The following is a 20,214-nucleotide window of genomic DNA, read 5'->3' on the forward strand; positions in this document are numbered from 1 at the left end:
GAAAAGCAATAAGTATTCATTAAGTGCTATTACTATGTTATATATTTTAAAGATAAATGTACGGTTCAATACTCAGATGCAAAAATGAGTTTATTTCTCATATTCAAGCCCATTCTTGTTCCACTATCTTAGCTTATTCTTAGATACAAGAAGGGACTTTGAACTTCACTGAATGTACCTTTCTCTCTCAAGTCAGTGGTTCCCTTTACCGGGAACACTCTTTCATCTGGGTGTCACCTAAACTGAAAGACCAGTGTGTTCTAAGAAGTGTCCTATGGCCTTCAGCATTTATATTTGACTTCCCTTTCTGGTTATTTCATAGTGTATATATTTCTGAAACTATTTTATATTGCATTATTAAATGTAATGGAGGTGTTTTTTTTTTTTTTTTTTTTTTTTTTTTCCGTTTTTTAGCCAGTAAGATTTTGAAGACTGGAATGTTATCTCTTACAGTTATATCTTTAGTATTTAGCTGAATGCCTAGAAAAGCATAGCAGTAAATCAATATTTGTTAAATGCATGAAGATTAAACAATGATCATGTATGTACTTCCCCTCATCTTTTTCTTGCCTACTCTATTGTATATGATGGGAGATTAAATTGAAAGTGTAGTAAAAAATCAATACGCTTAATGAAAACTGCTATTAAAGAAATTGAATCTAGAAATTGTTGAGCTGTGCTAGGTTTAAATGATTGATTGCCAATAAACATCAGCTGATTGATAATTCTGCACATGGCTACTGTAAGAAAATAAAATTTTCAGCAAAATTTTAAATAAAATAGTCTGCAAAAATTCAACAATGTATAATTGCAAATATAAGAACCATCATTACGTGACTTGTTATTTGCACATTTAAAAGATATTGAGTACCTACTATGTGTCAGTACAGTGCAAGCAGCATAACACAAAGTTGAATTGGTAGAGGTCCTTTGCACAGTTTGTAGTCAAGAGAAGAAAAGTGAGAACAGTAATAGTTTTATTCTGATGCAGCAAATACTCTAGTTTTTTGATGAAGAACTTAAAAAAAACAAGAGCAACTTCAGGCACAAGAGGCGTTTGTTTACTTTTAAAGGACACACTGGATTTAGGTAGATAAAAATGACAAGCGGTTTTTCAACAGAGAGGGAGACAAGAATGTATTCAAGAACAGTATTTATGGCTGGGCACAGTGGTTCACACCTGTAATCCCAGCACTTTGGTGGGCCAAGGAAGGCAGATCACCTGAGGTCAGGAGTTCAAGGCCAGCCTGGCCAATGTGGTGAAACTCTATCTCTACCAAAAATACAAAATTAGCTGGGCATGGTGGTGCATGCCTGTAATCCCAGCTACTCTGGAGGCTGAGGCAGGAGAACCGCTTGAACTCGGGAGGCGGAGGTTGCAGTGAGTCGAGGCCACACCATTGCACTCTAGGCAGGACAACAAGAATGAAACTCTGTCTCAAAAAAAAGAACAGTAATAATAAAACAATGCAATCAGAGAACAGCTTGTGTTATGGAGAGCTTGTAGTAAAGTGTGAACATGGGAGAATAGTAGGAAGAATTAATAGAGAAATAAGTTTTCTAGAATGAGCTAAAGATTTTACTTTTTTTCTCAGAAAGCTAGAAGAAGCCATTAAGGGATTTTAAAGGGAATGTGAAGTGGTCACATGTAAAGTTTATGAAGACCTCTCTGGTTATAATACGAAGTGCAGGTTGAAAGTGAAGGAGCAGTCTCAATAGGCAAGGATAAAGTTTGAAGGTGAGAAATGACAGGCCTTAAACTAAGGCAGCTACAGTGGAAATAAGAGGACAAAATAAATTTTAGATAAATGAAAGTTAATTTCACAAAGTTTTATGACAGATTAGCTTTGAGGAATAAATGAGGGTTAAAACTTAGCCAGACTTGGTTTTCTAGCTATGTCTACATTAACTAAGAAACATTGCAAGTATATAGGTTTTAAGATAAAAATATTTCTAGTAATTTTGCATATTAAAATAAAAAAATTTAAGACTCAAAAGACAAATTGCAAGTAGAACTTAACTTTGGAATTTCTCAAGGTAAACATAGCAGTTGTAGCCATGAGCTTAGAAAGATAATGCCAAAAAAAAAATTAAAAACACAAACTTTATACATTTAAAAATAAATATGAATACACATTTAGCCAAGATTCTTAAAGGAAGTCATGGTAAAATGATGTTTCTATATTAATATTCCTTATGAACATGTAAATAATATTTTTAAAAATAATTTTAGAAACTAAAAATTACCAGTTACATGACAAACTCCTTTGTAAATATTTCTGTCACTCACTTACACGTGAACATTGTATTTTTATATATTGTTATCCCACCAATAAGTTCCAAAATAATATGAATAAAGACCTTGAAAAATATGTTTTAAACTACTGATTTTGAGACTTGTTTGTGAATTACAATATGCAGTACTCTAATAAATCAGCAGTAAAATGTTATTTAGAAAAAATATTCATTTTAAACAAGTGCACTGTTCGACAATACTTATGATTACATGCCATGTCTCTAATTTAATAATTACTATTGAACCTACATGACCTGTGTTAATTTTCTGTATTCAGGCAGAAAATTAATGCATGTTCCATGTTTTATATTTGTGAAAGAAATCCAGCTTCCTCAGCTATGCCAATGCTCCCTGCTTTATTTGGCTTAGAAGCTTTTGAATCATAAATATACTTTGATTCCACCCGGATTTTAAGAGCCACAATGTCCTTAGGCCTATATTAAAAATGAATCAGTGATAAAAACTATGTGGTGAATGATGTATTCTATTAAAAATATTAAATTTCTAAGTTTTTAGTTGAAGTGGAATAAGAAGTGTATTATTTATAGTCTTGAGAAGAAAAAAGTCAATAACTGTATTTTTAAATATCTGAGTTTGATGGTATCCTCTAATATACACTACATTAAAAAATAACACTCTAGCTTTCTAAAGTGTTAAAAAACAATTTTGCAGATTAAATTATTTTTATCAATGATATAAAATTTGGGTTCTGTTAGCAATGAATAGCCTAAAGAACAAAAACCCTTTCTCATATATATACACATATATACACAAAATATATCATGCATAATAAATATTATATATAATATATAATGTATTATATATATCATATATTATATATATTTTTCTAGTTTATCTGTACAATATATATCTCATATATTACATATATTTTTGCATGTGTATACACTTTAACTTTATACTTTTAAGTAGAAAAGTTGTATTTTCTCACTGCTTTAAATATTAAAAATTCAGTAGTTTAGTTAGAAGCCTCAACCATTAAAATCTGTCTCTGAAATCTAGATATGATTTGAGTATATTACTTATACTTTTGAAGTATAGTATATATTCTGAAATCTTTTTTATAAGATATAATATTCTCTATTAAGAATGTAATGACATTTAAAATCCAGACATATTATGAAAATTTTATTATATTTTGATATATTTTCTCCCATTGATAATTTTGCTAGCTATGCACTGCAGAAAATCTTTTTACAAACAAACAAAAAAATAATATGGCAAGCTGCCACACCTGCAATTGAATTCTGGTTGAATTAAAATTATAATTTCAATGGTATATTATCTGTCTGTGTTTTTCTTTTCAACAGAATACTTTGCTTTAAATAGAGATCAACTGTATATGCAATGAGCCACTCCACATAAATTTCAGAAAGAGAATTACCATACAAATGATCGTCTTTTAATCAGGTTACTACTGTTTTTATTATAATTATTTTTATTTATTTTTGCAATTGAGTTGTATGAGTTATTTATTTTAATAGTAACCTTTTATTAGATACACAGTTTGCAAATATTTTCTCTACTTGCATACATTGCCTTTCCACTTTATTGTTTCCTTCGCTATGCAGATATATTCCCACTTATCTATTTTTGCTTTTGTTGCCTGTGCTTTGGATGTCATATTCAAGAAATCACTGCCAAGACAAATGTCATGAGGAGTTTCTCTTATGTTTTCATTTAGGAATTTTACAGTGACAGGTCTTTATTTAAGTATTTATTTCATTTTGAGTTGACTTTTGTATAAGGTGTAAGACTAAAGTCCAACATGATTCTTTTGCATGTGAATATCCAGTCCTCTCAACAAGATTTGTTGAAGAGATGATACTTTCTCCATTGTGTATTTTTAGTACCCTTCTAGAAGATCAATTGAACATCTATGCATAGACCCTGTATATTGTTCCATAGGTCAATATATCTGTCTTTATGCTGGTGCTATGCTGTTTTAAATACTGTAGCTTAGTAGTAAGTTTTGAAATAAGGAAATGAAATACTTTAGCTTTGTTTCTTCTTTTTCATTGTTACTTTAGCTATTCGGGGTTCTTTGTGGTTCCATATAAATTTCAGGATTGTTGATTTCATTTCTGTAAAAAAATGTCAAGATTTTGGTAAGGATTAAACTGGTTCTGTACATTGCTTTGGATAATACGGATTAGTTTCCTTTTAGATAATTGATAGTGAATAGATTCACTCAAATCAGCAACTGATATATGTTGATTTGGTATCTTTCAACTCGACTGAATTCATTTGTTACCTCTAATGTGTTGGGGGGATGCAGGTGTAGTTTTACGGTTTTCTACACATATGATCATGTCTTCTGCAAACACACATATTTTAGCTTTTCTTTTATAATTTGGATGCCTTTTAATTCTTTTACTTGCCTAATTGATCTGGCTATGACTTCCAGTACTATGTTGAATAGAAGTGTTGAGAGTTGCATTCTTGCCCTGTTCCTGCTCATACAAAAATAGCTTTATTTTTTAATATCAAGTATGATGTTAGGGGAGGGATTTTTATATATGACTTCATTGTGTTAATTTCTTCTATACCTAGTTTGCTGAGAGTTTTTATGGTGAAAGAGCATTGCATTCTGTCAAATGCCTTTTCTGTATATGTCAACAGCAGCCACACACACACACAAACAATTGAAAAGGAGTAAGAGAATTGAATAGACGTTTCTCTAAAAAAAGACATACCAATGTCCAACAGGTGTATGAAAAAATGTTCAACATCACTAATTATCAGTGGAACCAAGTCCCAAGTACAGTGCAATATCACCTCACATGTTAGAAGGGATATCTATTTATTTGTCTATCTATCTGTCTATCTATCTATCTATCTATCTATCTATCTATCTATCTCTGTTTGAAACACTTGTTATCATGTGCGTGCGTGTGTGTGTGCAAGTATGTGTGTTTTCAAGGATATGCACACTGTTGGAAATGTAAAATTATGCATCCACTGTAGAAAACAGTATGGTGGTTCCACAAAAAATTAAAAGTGGAACTACAATATGATCCAATAATCCCACTTCCAGCATATCTAAAATAATTGAAATCATAATCTCAAAGAGATATCTACACACACGTTATTGTAGCATTATTCACCATAGTCAACAAAGGAGATAACATAAATGTCCACCAACAGATGGAGATATATATATTATACATAATAAAATAATTCAGTCTTAAAAAAGAAGAGAATATCTTGCCATAATTGACAATATAGATGAACATGGAGGATATAATGCTGAGGGTAATCAGCCAGTTATAGAAAATAAATACTGCATGATTCCAGTTATAAGAGAAATCTAAAAAAATCAAAGTCATGGAAACAGAGTAGAATGGTGGTTTCCAGGGGCTGCAGGAAGGGAAAACAGGGAGCTATTCTTAATGGATATAAAGTTTCAGTGATGCAAGATAAATAAGTTTTAGAGATCTACTATAAAACATGATGCTGATAATTGACATATTGTATTGTGCACTTCAAAATGTGTTAACGATATGGGAGTGATGGGAAGGGAAAAGCATGGTCCCTTTAAATGATACCGAAAGTGGGAAAGGAAGCGCTGGGTAGAGGAGGGTGTGGTCCCTGGCTAGGGCTCCACTCCTACAGACCTAGGTGAGTAGAGGCATTTTTGTTTTCCTGCCCAAATGTTGTATTTCCCAAAACCACCTGGCCTGCTATCCCCCCATCTTGTGCCTATAAAAACCCCCTAGATCCCAGCAGGCAGAAACACAGGCAGCTGGACATCGAGAGGAACACACCGACAGGTACCAGCACACTAGCAGCCACTGACTCGCAGAACGACAGGGAATTTGGCTGGGGCAATTGGAGGAGAGCCTAGGCTGCCAAATGACCCGTCTCCAGGGGCAAACCATCTCCCTTCTGGCTCCCACATCTGCTGAGAGCTATTTCCACTCAATAAAACCTTGCACTCATTCTCCAAGCCCATGTGTGATCCAATTCTTCTGGTACACAAAGGCAAGAACCTCAGGATACAGAAAGCTCTCTGTCCTTGCAGCAAGGTAATGGGTCTAATTGAGCTGGTTAACACAAGCCACCTATAGACTGCAAAATGAAAGAGCAAAACTGAAAGAGCACTCTGTAACACATGCCTACTGGGGATTCAGCTGTAAGCATTCACCCCTAGACACTGCCAGGGGGTTGGAGCCCCACAGCCTGCCCATCTGTATGCTCCCCTAGAGGTTTGAACAGCGGGGCATCAAGAAGTGAGCCACACAAAGGATATGAACAGATACTTCTCAAAAGAAGACATTCATACAGCCAACAGACACATGAAAAAATGCTCATCATCACTCACCATCAGAGAAATGCAAATCAAAACCACAATGAGATACCATCTCATGCTAGTTAGAATGGCAATCATTAAAAAATCAGGAAACAACAGGTGCTGGAGAGGATGTGGAGAAATAGGAACACTTTTACACGGTTGGTGGGATGGTAAACTAGTTCAACCATTGTGGAAAATAGTGTGGCGATTCCTCAAGGATCTAGAACTAGAAATATCATTTGACTCAGCCATCCCATTACCGGGTATATACCCAAAGGATTATAAATCATGCTGCTATACAGACACATGCACACGTATGTTTACTGCAGCACTATTCACAATAGCAAAGACTTGGAATCAACCCAAATGTCCATCATGATAGACTGGATAAAGAAAATGTGGCACATATACACCATGGAATACTATGCAGCCATAAAAAAGGATGAGTTCATGTCCTTTGTAGGGACATGGATGCAGCTGGAAACCATCATTCTCAGCAAACTATCGCAAGAACAGAAAACCAAACACCGTGTGTTCTCACTCATAGGTGGGAATTGAACAAGGAGATCACTTGGACACAGGAAGGGGAACATCACACACCGGGACCTATTGTGGGGAGTGGGGAGGGAGGAGGTTAGCATTAGGAGATATACCTAATGTAAATGATGAGTTAATGGGTGCAGCACACCAACATAGCACATGTATACCATGTAACAAACCTGCACGTTGTCCACATGTACCCTAGAACTTAAAGTATAATAATAATAATAATAATAATAATAATAATAAAAGAAAAGGAATTACTAAGAAAAAAAAAAGAAGTGAGCCACAGCCCCATCACATGCCCTGTGAAGGGGACAAAGGAACTTTTCCCATTTCATGAGAGGCCAGAAAGTATGTTAAGTGTTCTTATCTCAATTTTTAAAAAGGAAAGAAGAAGTGAATTGGGGAGAAAAACATCCCTTTAGTACTCTTTCATGAATTTACTGATTCTCATGGTTCTAAAAACGGCACCTAGTACACAATAACTTTCTGTAAGACAGGAATAAATCCAAGATGTGTCAGGTCTAATGTTACACAATTTGGGTTTGGTCCTCTTTAAGAAAAATAATGCAAAACTTTGAATACAAAGTTGCTAGTGCCCCTCCTGTGACATGTACAATCTGTGCACCAAAGGGCCCTGAATTTAGGTTCTATTAGCAATACTAAAATGCTCCCTGTCTTATGGTATTAGAGATATGACTTCTTGGAAAGTGAGGGTCTAAATTCACACATGCCACATCTTTTTCAGATACTAATTGGTTCCTGAATGTGGAGATAACAGTACATTTTATTGACAAAAACTAAGAAGAACATGTTCTTCGGGCAATGGTTCAGATCTTCTACAGCTTATGGAAAACGTCAATAAGCACAGAGAAATCAACAGGTGCAAGCTGATGAGCGCAGGTAAAATATAGCTACTAGAGTCAGATATGCAAATAACAAAATTTCTAATGCAAACTGTATTGACCTATTAACAGTCAGCCCAAACAACTACACAACTGAACACCTGAACCAGATGTTCAGATGACTAGAGGCAAAAATTTGGTCTAATTCTAACTCTTAAAACCTATATAATGGGAAAGATAATTCAGGATCTTGTAACTTACATGCGGACCCAGCATTTCAATTTTAAATTAGTGTGCCTGCAAATTTCCTTTTCTCAAACTGTTTACGAAACTGATGTTTATACTTCTTTTTAAGATGTTTGAGGTTCTTATGAAACCTGTTGAATTTTTCTTCTTTGACAGCAGAAATAAACTCAATCTTTACAAAAAGAAATACTTGGCATAAAAACATATCAATCTGAATGTCAATAAACAAATAAATAAAGCATAATTAAGAAAAGGCCTTTAAAAGTAAAACAAACAACAAACAAACTGAAGGCTGGTTCAGTTTACCAAAAGTATAAAAATGATATGCAGAGTTGGTTAAATTTGAAATACAATGGATAATCATATCTAATCAATTCAGAAAAATACAAATAAGAACATTTTATACTGTCTTAGATGGCCTTAAATAAAGTAGCAAACATTGCTTGTTGTCACCAAATAGTCATTCTTCTGTTCTTCCTTTGTAACAGAATGCTGAGTAGTGTGCCTAACTAAATGATTATATTTACTAACCTCCCTGCTATGATTTTTGTAGTTACTGCATGCCAGAGATCTATATATAGTTGTGGGATATCCAGGAAGACTCTTTACAAGAGCAACAATAAGTTTCCTTTATCTTTCACCTGCTTTGTACTGCTATGGAACTGGAATACAGATTGATGGAATATAGTTTGATGGCTGGAGCTCCAGCAGCCCGCTTGAACCCTGAGATTACCTTGTGGATGGAAGCCATGGTCTTGGAATGCTAGAGAAAAAGATAAGTAATTGAGATCCAGGTGCTTTATGGAACAAAAATAATGAAAGCTGTATACAGTATGTTTTATAAAACAGTGAAGTCTTAGAACTTTAACTTATTTTCCCCCAATCTATTCCACTCTGTGCTGGAAGCTAATAGTAACACAGTTTAGATAGATGGAGAGAAGAAAATACTAAGAGGAACAATAAGAAAACAATAGAAATATACAAACATAATAGATAAAATTCACATGATATCTTAACAATTCAAACAATTGATCCCAATGGTATAAGCCACATAAAAATTTGTTGGAAAGTCGCTTAAAATACACAGTATTCAAACCATTGAGTTTCATATAAATAATAAGTGCCAGACTTACCAAATATAGCATTAGAAAATTCAATTAGTGTTGAATTTCAGATCAACATGATTTTTGTAGAAGTGTATAATACAATAAAAATATTTATAGTATGTCTGAAATTCAAATTTACCTGGGAGTTCTGTATTTTGTCTAGCAACCCTACCTGTAAAGTGGTTGAGTTATAATAATATAAATTACATAATGCTTTCTTCAAAGAAATAATATTTTAGGGAGCTTTACATTTGGTATCGAACATGATCAACAATGCCATATTGAATAGAATAAATGACATACATTTCATTGAACACATGGTGTACCACTGAATTTTATGACAACCTCCTTATTACAAATGAAGAAACTAAAGTTCAAATTTATTTTATAAATCCATTGTAGGCATGTAGCTAAGAAGTGGCAAAACTAAAATTGAAATATAGTTTAATATGACATAATTTGACTTATGTGTTGAATTTAGACTAGACTTTATATAAGCTACTGAACGGTGAGCAACTATAGATATTATAAATATAATGTAGACAATAATGTCTAAAATTTTTAGACCTGGTTTCTCTCAAGTAAAAACAAACAAAGCAAAACAAATTCTGCCATGCAACTCCTTCCTGACAACTTTCTTGGTCACATTAATACATCCAAAACAGTTCTGCATTTCAACTTCTCTTTTTCTTTCACTCCTGACTGCCAATCCTGACAACCAATTCTATTTTATTTCCTCTCCAGGTTTCTCTGAATACTCTATATTTGTCTTTATGCTCGCCTCAGCTTGCTTAATTCAGTTTCCTTTACCAAAGGAACTCACAAACCAGGAACCAAATCAAAATAAGGCATTTAGCTTTTTCAGAAATGTGGGCATACAGAGGACACAGATACAGGCAGATTCATCCAGCTGAGTGAACATAATGGCAGATTTTTTAGAGCAGGGATTAATAAAAGATTGCTAATCAAGAGAAAAGATAGCATGATTCCTAAACCTTCCTTGAACTGAAAAAACAAAACAAAACAACAACAAAAAAAAACGAAAGAAATTCCTCCATGTCTCCATTTCCAGTGGCTATTATAACTAAATAAAATGTGCTTCCAGCATTTCCTGGGAATTTCCAATCTTTCTTGGTAGTATATGTAACCTAATAGTAAATTCCTATTGTTTTAGGTAGGTTAAGGGTATATGTACTCCTTGAAACATATATAAGGAGGAAGAGAAGAAAGGGGAAGGGAGGGGAAGAAAGGGAAAGAAAGAGAAGAGAAAATGCAGATGTCATTTCATAGAAAACTTGCAATGTGCCTCATACGGTGTTAACAGATTTAAAGTGTTTTTTCTCAATGTGAGTTAATGTTACTGTTATCTTCATTTTACAGATGAGGGTGCTGAGGCACAGAGAGTTTAAGTAATTTTCTTGAGATCACATCATTCCTATGTGACTGAAGATTAACTGGAATCCAGACAGTTGGAATCCACAGCCCATGTCGCAAACCAGTGTCATAATGACTCCCGTAGTTTGGCGGTATGCTTTTATTCATTTGATGCAAAATATAAAACAGACAAAATGAACACCTTCAAACATCAATTGAATATCAACTAGACCCACACATAAGAGCACAGTATAGCAAATCTAGCTGTAACATATAAGGGTTAGAGTTATTTGGGATGTATTTTCCAAAGAGCACTAGAAAACTGGATTACCTCACTTGCACACAGTGGTTAAACTCCTGCTCTTGAGGCAATCGGGCTATGTAAAAATCCCAGCACCTGATACCACTTACTTCAGTAGACCTTGGGTAAACAGTTAAGTATCTCTTTTATCATCAATTTTTGTGGTGGCTCATGCCTGTAAACCCAGAGCTTTGAGAGGCCAAAGCAGGAGGATCACTTGAGGCTAGGATTTTAAGACCAGCCTGGGCAACCCAGAAACTCCATCTCTACAAAAAAATTATAAAATAGCTAGGTGCAGTGGCTCACATCTGTAGTCCTGGCTACTTGGGAGGTTGAGGTGGGAGTTCACGACTACAGTGAGCTGTGATTCTACCACTGCACACCAGCCTGGACAGCGAGCCAGACCATCTATAGGACAAACAAACAAACAAACAAAAATTCACTCATGTAAATGAGCATAAGATTCCCTGTTTCATAGAGTTGTTGTTCTTAGGGCTAGTGAGATAATGAGGTAATATTAACCCATCCTATTAAAGAAATAAAATTATATATGCAAGCTGTGAAAGGAGTACATGTATACACACGGGATTTCTTCTGCACTCAAGAATTAAATAAAAATATATTTTAATTAAATATAGCAAATATGAAAATGAGGGGATATAAAAATGAGGTGCAGTTATGTTTTTAAAATACATCTATATTATTTTAATTGTTTGCAATTAGAATGTATTTACGTATTGTCTAGGTGACTATACATTTAATCCTATCTAATATACATATTCAAAAGTCAGAAAGGGTATTGAAAATTGTCATTGCTTTCCTTTGACATAAAAGGCACTTATTAATTTAATGTTATATAATTTAATGGGAATTAAATTCATTTTTGTAAAAATAGATAATGTACTTACAGGGTATATAAACTGACTCATATATGACCTTTTTGAAAGTCAACACAACAGAAATCCATATCGAACAATGAAAAACTCATCTTATGCAAATAGAATTATAGATATTTCTTAATGTAATTAAGCCCCAAAATTAATTAGACAACATTCTTAGTGGCAAACAACAGAACCCATTCCAGGTAGTTTTAAGCAGGCAAGAAATTTAATAAAGACTACTAGGAAGCTTGTAGAACATTCAAGAGATCTGAGTATCAGGCTTGGGGTCTAAAATGCCAGCAAAGATGCCCAAGGCACATATTGAAATTGGCCTTTTGGAGACCCCATTGTAGCTGAACACTGAAAAACTCCAGAGCTTTTGTCACTGTTGCCCTTGAAAATAGTGTCCTCTGTCACAGGAAGAATGGTGGGGAAAATAAATTTTGTAGAACACCTGCATTCTCCTGTTCCTATTCATGAAATGGAATCTTGTTCTTTGGTTTCCATGTTACAGCCTTATTTACATATCTGCTCCCTAACTACAAGGAGGGCTAAACAAGTAAGATTTTTGGTTTCCAACTTAGCCAGCAAAAATAATGGGGTAAGAATTGCCAAAACATTGAAGGGCTGTTCAAAAGGTGTTGGGTAACAAGAAAACACATCAGATATCCACTAGATAGTGCTGAAAAATGAATAAATCAATATATATGCATATTGTTTATTTACATAGTAAAGTCCTTATTAGCATATTTTAAGCGTAAATGTCAAATGAAAGTTTAAGTGATATTTTACATTTGTCACATTATATAGTTATATTGAAAAATGCATCAAAATGTATTTTCATAATTTGGCTTTTGAAACTATAGTACTTAAACAAAAACACCAGGAATATATTGGAAATTTGAATAAATATTCCTCTTTGAAAGATATCTTTGCACTCTGCTGTTTTAATTTTGAGAAGCTGATAGTTCTATGTACACAATAGATTACGAATGTTTGTTCAGCTTAACAAAATATGGCTCAAAATGAAACTGAAACTTTCTAAATATTGAAAACATTTTTAAAATTCTCAAAATGTATCTGTTCTATAAAGTTTATACAAAATAACTTTATCCAATAAATGTATTTTGTGAGAACTTATCTAAGATTTATGTATATTTTAGAGACCTGACTTATCTAGTGACCATTTTTCCAAAAAATTTGAATTTCTGAAACAGAGTGAAGTATTAGGACGGAAACAAAATAATTTCTCAGATCCATGTACAAGAATGTGTCCACTTTTGCAAGTTGGCTAGAGAACATCAATCATAGCATACACTTTCAAATTATTCTTGAAATAATTTAAAGGACTTTATAATGGTGGTTTTCAGATCACAGCACCCTCAAATACCCTAGGCCTCTTAAAAACAACAGTGGAAAGCTTAAGAGTATAGATAGCAGTAAAAAAAAGAAAAGATAAAGTGTAGAAATGACAACCCATAAAGCAAATCCACAATGATTCTGTCAAGACCTTTTTCTCTCAAAGTATCTTAAATGCTCCTGAGAAAGGTGCTCAATGTTGTTGGCATCTTAGAGAATTAAGCATTATTCTCCAGATAGTCTTTGAGAAAAGTTTCCACATATATGCAAACTCAGAAAACTCCATCAAAATAAGAAAGGATAAAAATTGAAGAGGCTCTGTGTTTTTGATATATTCTAGGACATTCAACAAAAACATTAGGAAGATGTAACCAATAGGAGTTTGGGCTCCCATCTCAGGCCTGTGTTTTAGGGGTTCTTTATGAAGCAGCCAAGAATAAGAGGACAAGTGATGGCTTTCTTGAATGAGGATAAAAAATATGAAAGAGACCATAAAACTTCAAAATCACTAAAGCAAGGGATTGCCCCACCTCATTTCCACAGATACCCCATAAGCACACAATTTTTACTTTTCATCTTGTAGGATAATGTTCACTTTTTGATGCTCACTTTAAACAGAAGCATGGAAGGAACAGGTAATTGCCCTTGAGTTTGTTTCTGTTTTTGTTGCACTTTTGAAGCTATACTTTATTGAATTGAGTTTAAATTCCGAATTTCTAAAAATGAACCTGAGTAGAAAAACATGTTCTTTCATGCTAGGAAAATATATTTCTGCTTTGATTAATATTTCTCATTTCTAATACATTATGACATGTTGAAAGCAAAAAGTGTCTTTATTGTCTTTTGATTTTTCACAAGCTATAGGCTGCTTCTCAACCATAAGAGCATCAAATAGCTATTATTGATAATTATAGATATTCTGACAGTCAGACCTTTGACCTGCAAACATTATTTTCGGAGATGATTAACCAAGAGTAGTAGAGTACAAAGGCTTCTGAGCGTTTTTTTTTTTTTCTTGACCTACTCATTTATTGAGAAAATATCCAACACTTACTCAATAATAATACAGATGATTTCATGGGAGTTGGTATAGTTCCTATTGCCTAGTGAACACATGACCCCAGATCGACCAATCAGAGAATTACATTCTTGTACTTATTGTAATTATTTCAGTGAAAGCCACGTGATGCCAGTCATACAAATCTGTGATATTTCTAGAATGTGTTTCATAAATATTAGAACATTATTAGTAAGTAACTACGTGAAGTATTAGTTTTTAAAATCCTTTCTTATTGAAAATTAATATATGCACATGTCAGAAATGCAAAAAGTGAAAAAGAGTATCTATTAGAAGTAAGTCTAATTCTATCTTGATCCTATCCTTATCCTTAGAACCAACACCGTGAATTATTTCATATAAATTGTTTTAGAAATTTTCTACAAATTAACAACATATATTTTTAGGTTCATAGAAGCATTCTGTAAGATAATAAGATATTTTAATATAAACACATATAAATATTATATTTTCATGTTAGCACATATAAATCCCCCTCACTGATTTCTAACGGCTGTGGATTCCTATTACATAAAAACAAACATACACTTATACATACAATCACATTTCCTGTTGATGGCATCTTGATTTTTCCTTTTATAAAATTGTGAAGGTGAACAATTTCATACATATGTACTTGAACACACATATAGGTCCAAAGGACCTATAGTAAACCTCTCAGTCAGTAGATTAGATATAGCAACGTTCCAATAATTCTTTTACTCTACATCCAATTTTCATTAAGCTCCCCTGACATCACAAAGTCTAGCATATATATGAAATATATACATTATAAAGCAACTCTATTTATGTACTCACATTGATGTCTTCCAAATCTAAATTATTTAGAATAATATTGTTCCTTTTCCAGATAATAGGAGGTCTCAGGGTTCCTTGAATGGCACAGCTCAGAACAGCACTTTGTCCCACAGTTGCTGCAGTGATGCTTAGTTTCTGATCTTCCGGCAGACTCAACTGGATCACTTCTGTGAAGATAAAGTGTCAGTAATGTTGATGAACATGCAGCTTTGTAAGGTTAAGTAATATAAAGCTACTGAATACTAGTAATTAAGGCTTTTAATTTGAATAAAAGGGAAAAAAGGTTGTGATGAAATGAAAAAAGAGAAAATTGTTTCCAATAAAAGGTCAGAATGACATTTCAATTTAATTGATTGACAAGCATCCTCATGAGGCACAGAACTATTAAGCATGAAATGAATATCAGAAGTAGAGTTATAATAAGCCTGGAAGATTGCACCCAAAAGAGAGATAAATTATTTAACTGCCAAATCGACACGTAGTGTGTCATTGGCATTGAAATAAAAATGATGCTGTTTATTCACCGATAGATTTATATTGTAGGTTAGGTGAGATCATTGCTGGCTGGCTTCAGAGAACACTAGCACAGTAGACTGGGTAAAAGGCATCTTTATGCTGGGAAACATGTTGACTCTGAAGGCATAAGATTTGTTTGGGAAGTTGAAGAAGTAAAAATCTGAAGTCCACCGACCAAACAGCAATTAAGTAGAACTCTATCAGCTGTCTTTACCAGATCTCATTGGTATTGAATAGTTATTTCATGATTCTTAAAGTTGAATATCATATTTTAACTAATGAGTATACACATTTCTGCTGATAATTTCTGCCAATGTACACATTTCTGTCTATTGCTGAACAACATTATTTGAAATCTGAATCTGGCTTTCCTTTTAGGTTTTCAGATAATCCTTACCAACTAGGAGAATTATCAACTGTATCATTGTCAATTTTCATGAGAGATGACTAGGATAATGTCTATGAATTCTGCATCCGTGTACAAACGGCCCTTTTGTTTCCTGTTGACATTCACAGACACGAAGTTTTCTACATTATGATTTGAGTCTTGTAGTTTGACTTTGCTCACAGTCTTGACCACGTTAGAAATACCACAATTTCTGACTTAAATGTCGCTGTAGAGGAGTGAAATCATTGTCCTTTGTCCCCTTGTCAAGGTTGTGATATTTGTCCCTGGGGTTGAGTGAGGAAAGTGGTGCCCTAACTTGTAATAAATATGATCACGTGCAACGACTGCATTCTTCTTGAGAAAGCCCCCTCCCTCCCTCTCGGCATTCTACCACATTGTCTCTATTTCTTGATCCTGTCTTCCCCTGGAGATGCTAATCAAGTGAGTGTTATAGAACATAAATATCCCGTAAAGAGTTATTTGGTTTTTGGTATCATCACAAATTGCAATGCCAAACATGACATATGTGTTTGGATTAAGGGCCTGGATTAAACATATAATCCACCACCCCCTCAACACAGACACACACAGACGTTAAATGTTGAGTGATTTGGGGTGTTATCACCACTGGCTGACACCTCATTATCTGATAAAATGAAACAGAAATATACTCACACTCCTATTCTGTTATATAGCATCTCATCTCTAAACCTAAAGTCACACTTATTTAAGTTATCATTGTTTTGTGTTGTCAAAGTGAACAGGAATGCTCTTGAAATTGGAAAATTCTACTAGAGAAAGACTCGGCCCAAATTCACTATGTGGTTTGTTACATCACCCAAAATACAGACAGAAAATCAGACAGAAATGGGTAACAAACATCTTGTCCATTCCTTTGTGTGAGAGTCTAACCTTGAATCAGATTTATCCATATTACCATTTATTTCAATGCTTCCTGAGTAATAAGAACATAGGGAAGGCCAGGCACGGTGGCTCACACCTGTAATTTCAGCATCTTGGAAGGCAGAGGCGGGAAGATCACTTGAGGTGAGGAGTTCAAGCCTGGCCAACATGGTGAAACCCCGTCTCTACTAAAAATAGAAAAAAAAAAGCCAGGCATTGTGGCACATGCCTGTAGTCCCAGCTTCTCAGGAGGCTGAGGCAGGAGAATCTCTTGAACCCGGGAGGCAGAGGTTGCAATGAGCCAAGATCATGCCACTGAACTCCAGCCTGGGCATCACAGTGAGAATCCGTCTCAAAAAAGAAAAAAAAAAAAAAATGGGGAATATTTTCAGTCTGTTTTAGATTAATATATATTCTGTCATAAACATATGACATGTCTCTGTTACACATCACATATGTGTACACATATAAAACCACACACACACACACACACACACAGAAACATAAACACACACATACACTCATACAGATATATATATACACGTAAATAAGTTAAAAATTATTCAATTAATTCGAAACACTAAAAGTTGAAATCTGCAGACACAGTGTTTATGTCTTTGTTTAATGTTACAAACTAACAGAAAATGAGAACATTATAAAAGTAGTGGCATCATGTAGAGTATCATGTAAGAATTATTAATAATTTCCCATTTACATTCCTGAATTTCAGCTTCTGGTTCCTCATTAAATTACAGAGGAGATAATGGGACATCTGGTTCTAAAAACAGCATATGAACATTGGCTCTTCTGCCATTTAGAAATACAATTGCTACTAAGTTACCCTGGAATCTCTTCACTAACCTTCCGCATCTGTTATTAAGTCCTAGGCCATTTGAATTAGTTGTGCTTTTTATAGTTATATATTACAATGGTAATTAGATAATATAATCATCTTAGAATAAATGCTGAGATTTGGCATAACATTATGTGGGCAATCTTTCTAAAATGTATTTTTTTTAGAAGATGTGTAATTAGAATAAAGATTATTATTCACTAGGAATATTAACATGCACAGAAAAACTTACTTTTTAATTTTATGGCTACATTTTAAAATGACTTTAAATATATTTCTTGGTAATACTTATTAAATAACTATATATTTGATAATTTCTTAGATCTGTTTTCTGCATATTTCATGCTGTATGTTTCACCTCTGCACTACTATGTTGTATAGAAAAACTACACCAAGCCAATCATGTTCACTGGTTACATCTCAAAATCAAATGGCCTTTTCCTGAAATAAATTTAGCAGCACATTTTATTTTAGCTACATAATTGCCATCCCCATCTTCACTTGTCTTGTAATAGTTATTAAGAAGCACAGATTAGCACAGATTTAATATTACAAGTTAAAAATGTTAAACAATTTTATTCTTAAATTATATCAAGAATGCTTTAATGTCGAGTGAAATGCTTATAAAATGCCAAAATTATAAGTTTTATTGATATATGATCATTATTTCTAGAAATGCACTACTATGTAAAACAATAACTATGAATCAAGCTATAATCCAATTTAAAAATGATTTTTATATCTATTATTTTAAATTGCTTCTGAGTGTGTGTGTGCATTGGAGTGACTACAGTTGCTACTTTAAAAACAAGAATTTTGAAACAAAATATTGAAAACAATCTTTTATTAACTATAGTTAATCCATGTTTTCTTGGATATACATTAATAATGACTTGTTTCATTTTATAGCCTTCTATATGCAAACAGCTTATGCTAGTTATGTACAGAAACTATCTTTGCAACAAATAGCACCAATCATTTTATACCCCTCTGCATTCTTTCTGCTCTAATGACCTCAACATGTATCATGTGTGGAGAGTCACCTGGTGCCCTAGCAAAAGGTAGAAACATATAGGCTAAGTATAACATATGGTACTGAGTGTTTTGACACACTTCAGCACTTCTTTCCTTTACAAACTTTGCCTCCTCTTAGAAGCCCTCTCAAGTATTTACGGCAAAATTTTAATGATTTTTGTTTTTCTAATCTCACGTTATGAGGACTATTACTACCTTTTTAATCCAGCTTTTGTTTTTGATTACTTAGGGAAGTTAAGAGGCAAGTAAAATAGTTTCACACTGTGAATGCTTCTCTATGCTTTCTCATTTTTACTACTTGGCTTAGAGAAAAACTAAGAGCTTGCTTTAAAGGAATGAAATATTTGAAGTGTCTGCTAGAAGAATCTAAAGCCAAAGACACAAGTATAGTTTAGTACAACTTGCAGCACGATTAGTGGGTACTTATAAGGCATTGATTTCAATAGCAACTAGATCCTACCAGTAGTAATATAAATTTGGGTAAAAATATGTAATTTTTTAAAGTTTTATTTTAAGTTCAGGGATACATGTATGGGTTTGTTACATAGGTCAGCGTGTGTCATGGGGATTTGTTGTACAGATTATTTCATTACTCAGGTATTAAGCCTAGTACTCATTAGTTATTTTCCTGATCCTCTCCTTCCTCCCACCATCCATGCTCTAATAGACCCCAGTGTGTGTTGTTCCCGTCTATGTGTCCATGTGTTCTCATCATTTAGCTCCCACTTATAAATGAGAATATGTCGTATTTGGTTTTCTGTTCCTGCATTAATTTGCTAAGGATTATGGCCTCCAGCTCCATCAATGTCCTGGTAAAGAACATGATCTTGTTCTTTTTCATGGCTTCATAGTATTCCATAGTGTTTAAGTACCACATTTTCTTTATCCAGTGTATCATTAAAGCGGACTTAGACTGATTCTATGTCTTTGCTATTATGAATAGTGCTGCAATGAACTTCAATTCGTGTGCATGTGTCTCTGTAACAGGATAATTAATATTGTTTTGGGTACATACCCAGTAATGGGATTGCTGGGTCAGTGGGAGTGTAAATTAGTTTAACCATCATGGAAGACAGTATGGCAATTCCTCAAATACCTAATATTATGTGATTTTAACACATATAGAAAAAGTGAAATATTATGAATATTTGTGAAACACTAGTTTAAAAAGAATGATTTTAGAAACTTTGGTTAAAGATGTCTTTTAAAATCGTAAGAAGAGCATACTTTTCATAACCAAGATTCTGCTCTTCTAAATATCGACATCTTTGAAGTCCCTAACTATAGACTTATGTTAAATATTTCATTAAATCTGTTTAAACACTAGACTCATCATCTTATTATCCTCATCACACCTATTATTCCTATTATAGGAATGAA

At 33.7% G+C, this 20,214-nt stretch overlaps 1 protein-coding gene across 7 annotated transcripts in view; it reads right to left on the reverse strand.

Annotated features, from left to right (window-relative positions):
- FSTL5 (follistatin like 5) overlaps window positions 1–20,214 on the reverse strand; it is a 786,887-nt gene that overhangs the window by 255,268 nt on the left and 511,405 nt on the right. For all 7 annotated transcript variants that reach the window (XM_008000150.3, XM_008000148.3, XM_008000146.3 and 4 more), the window contains one exon: window positions 15,140–15,306. In XM_008000150.3, the coding sequence (XP_007998341.2) occupies window positions 15,140–15,306 (167 nt within the window). The remainder of the gene's footprint in view (window positions 1–15,139; window positions 15,307–20,214) is intronic.

Source organism: Chlorocebus sabaeus, chromosome 7, assembly GCF_047675955.1.
Source record: "Chlorocebus sabaeus isolate Y175 chromosome 7, mChlSab1.0.hap1, whole genome shotgun sequence".
Classification (NCBI taxonomy): domain Eukaryota; kingdom Metazoa; phylum Chordata; class Mammalia; order Primates; family Cercopithecidae; genus Chlorocebus; species Chlorocebus sabaeus.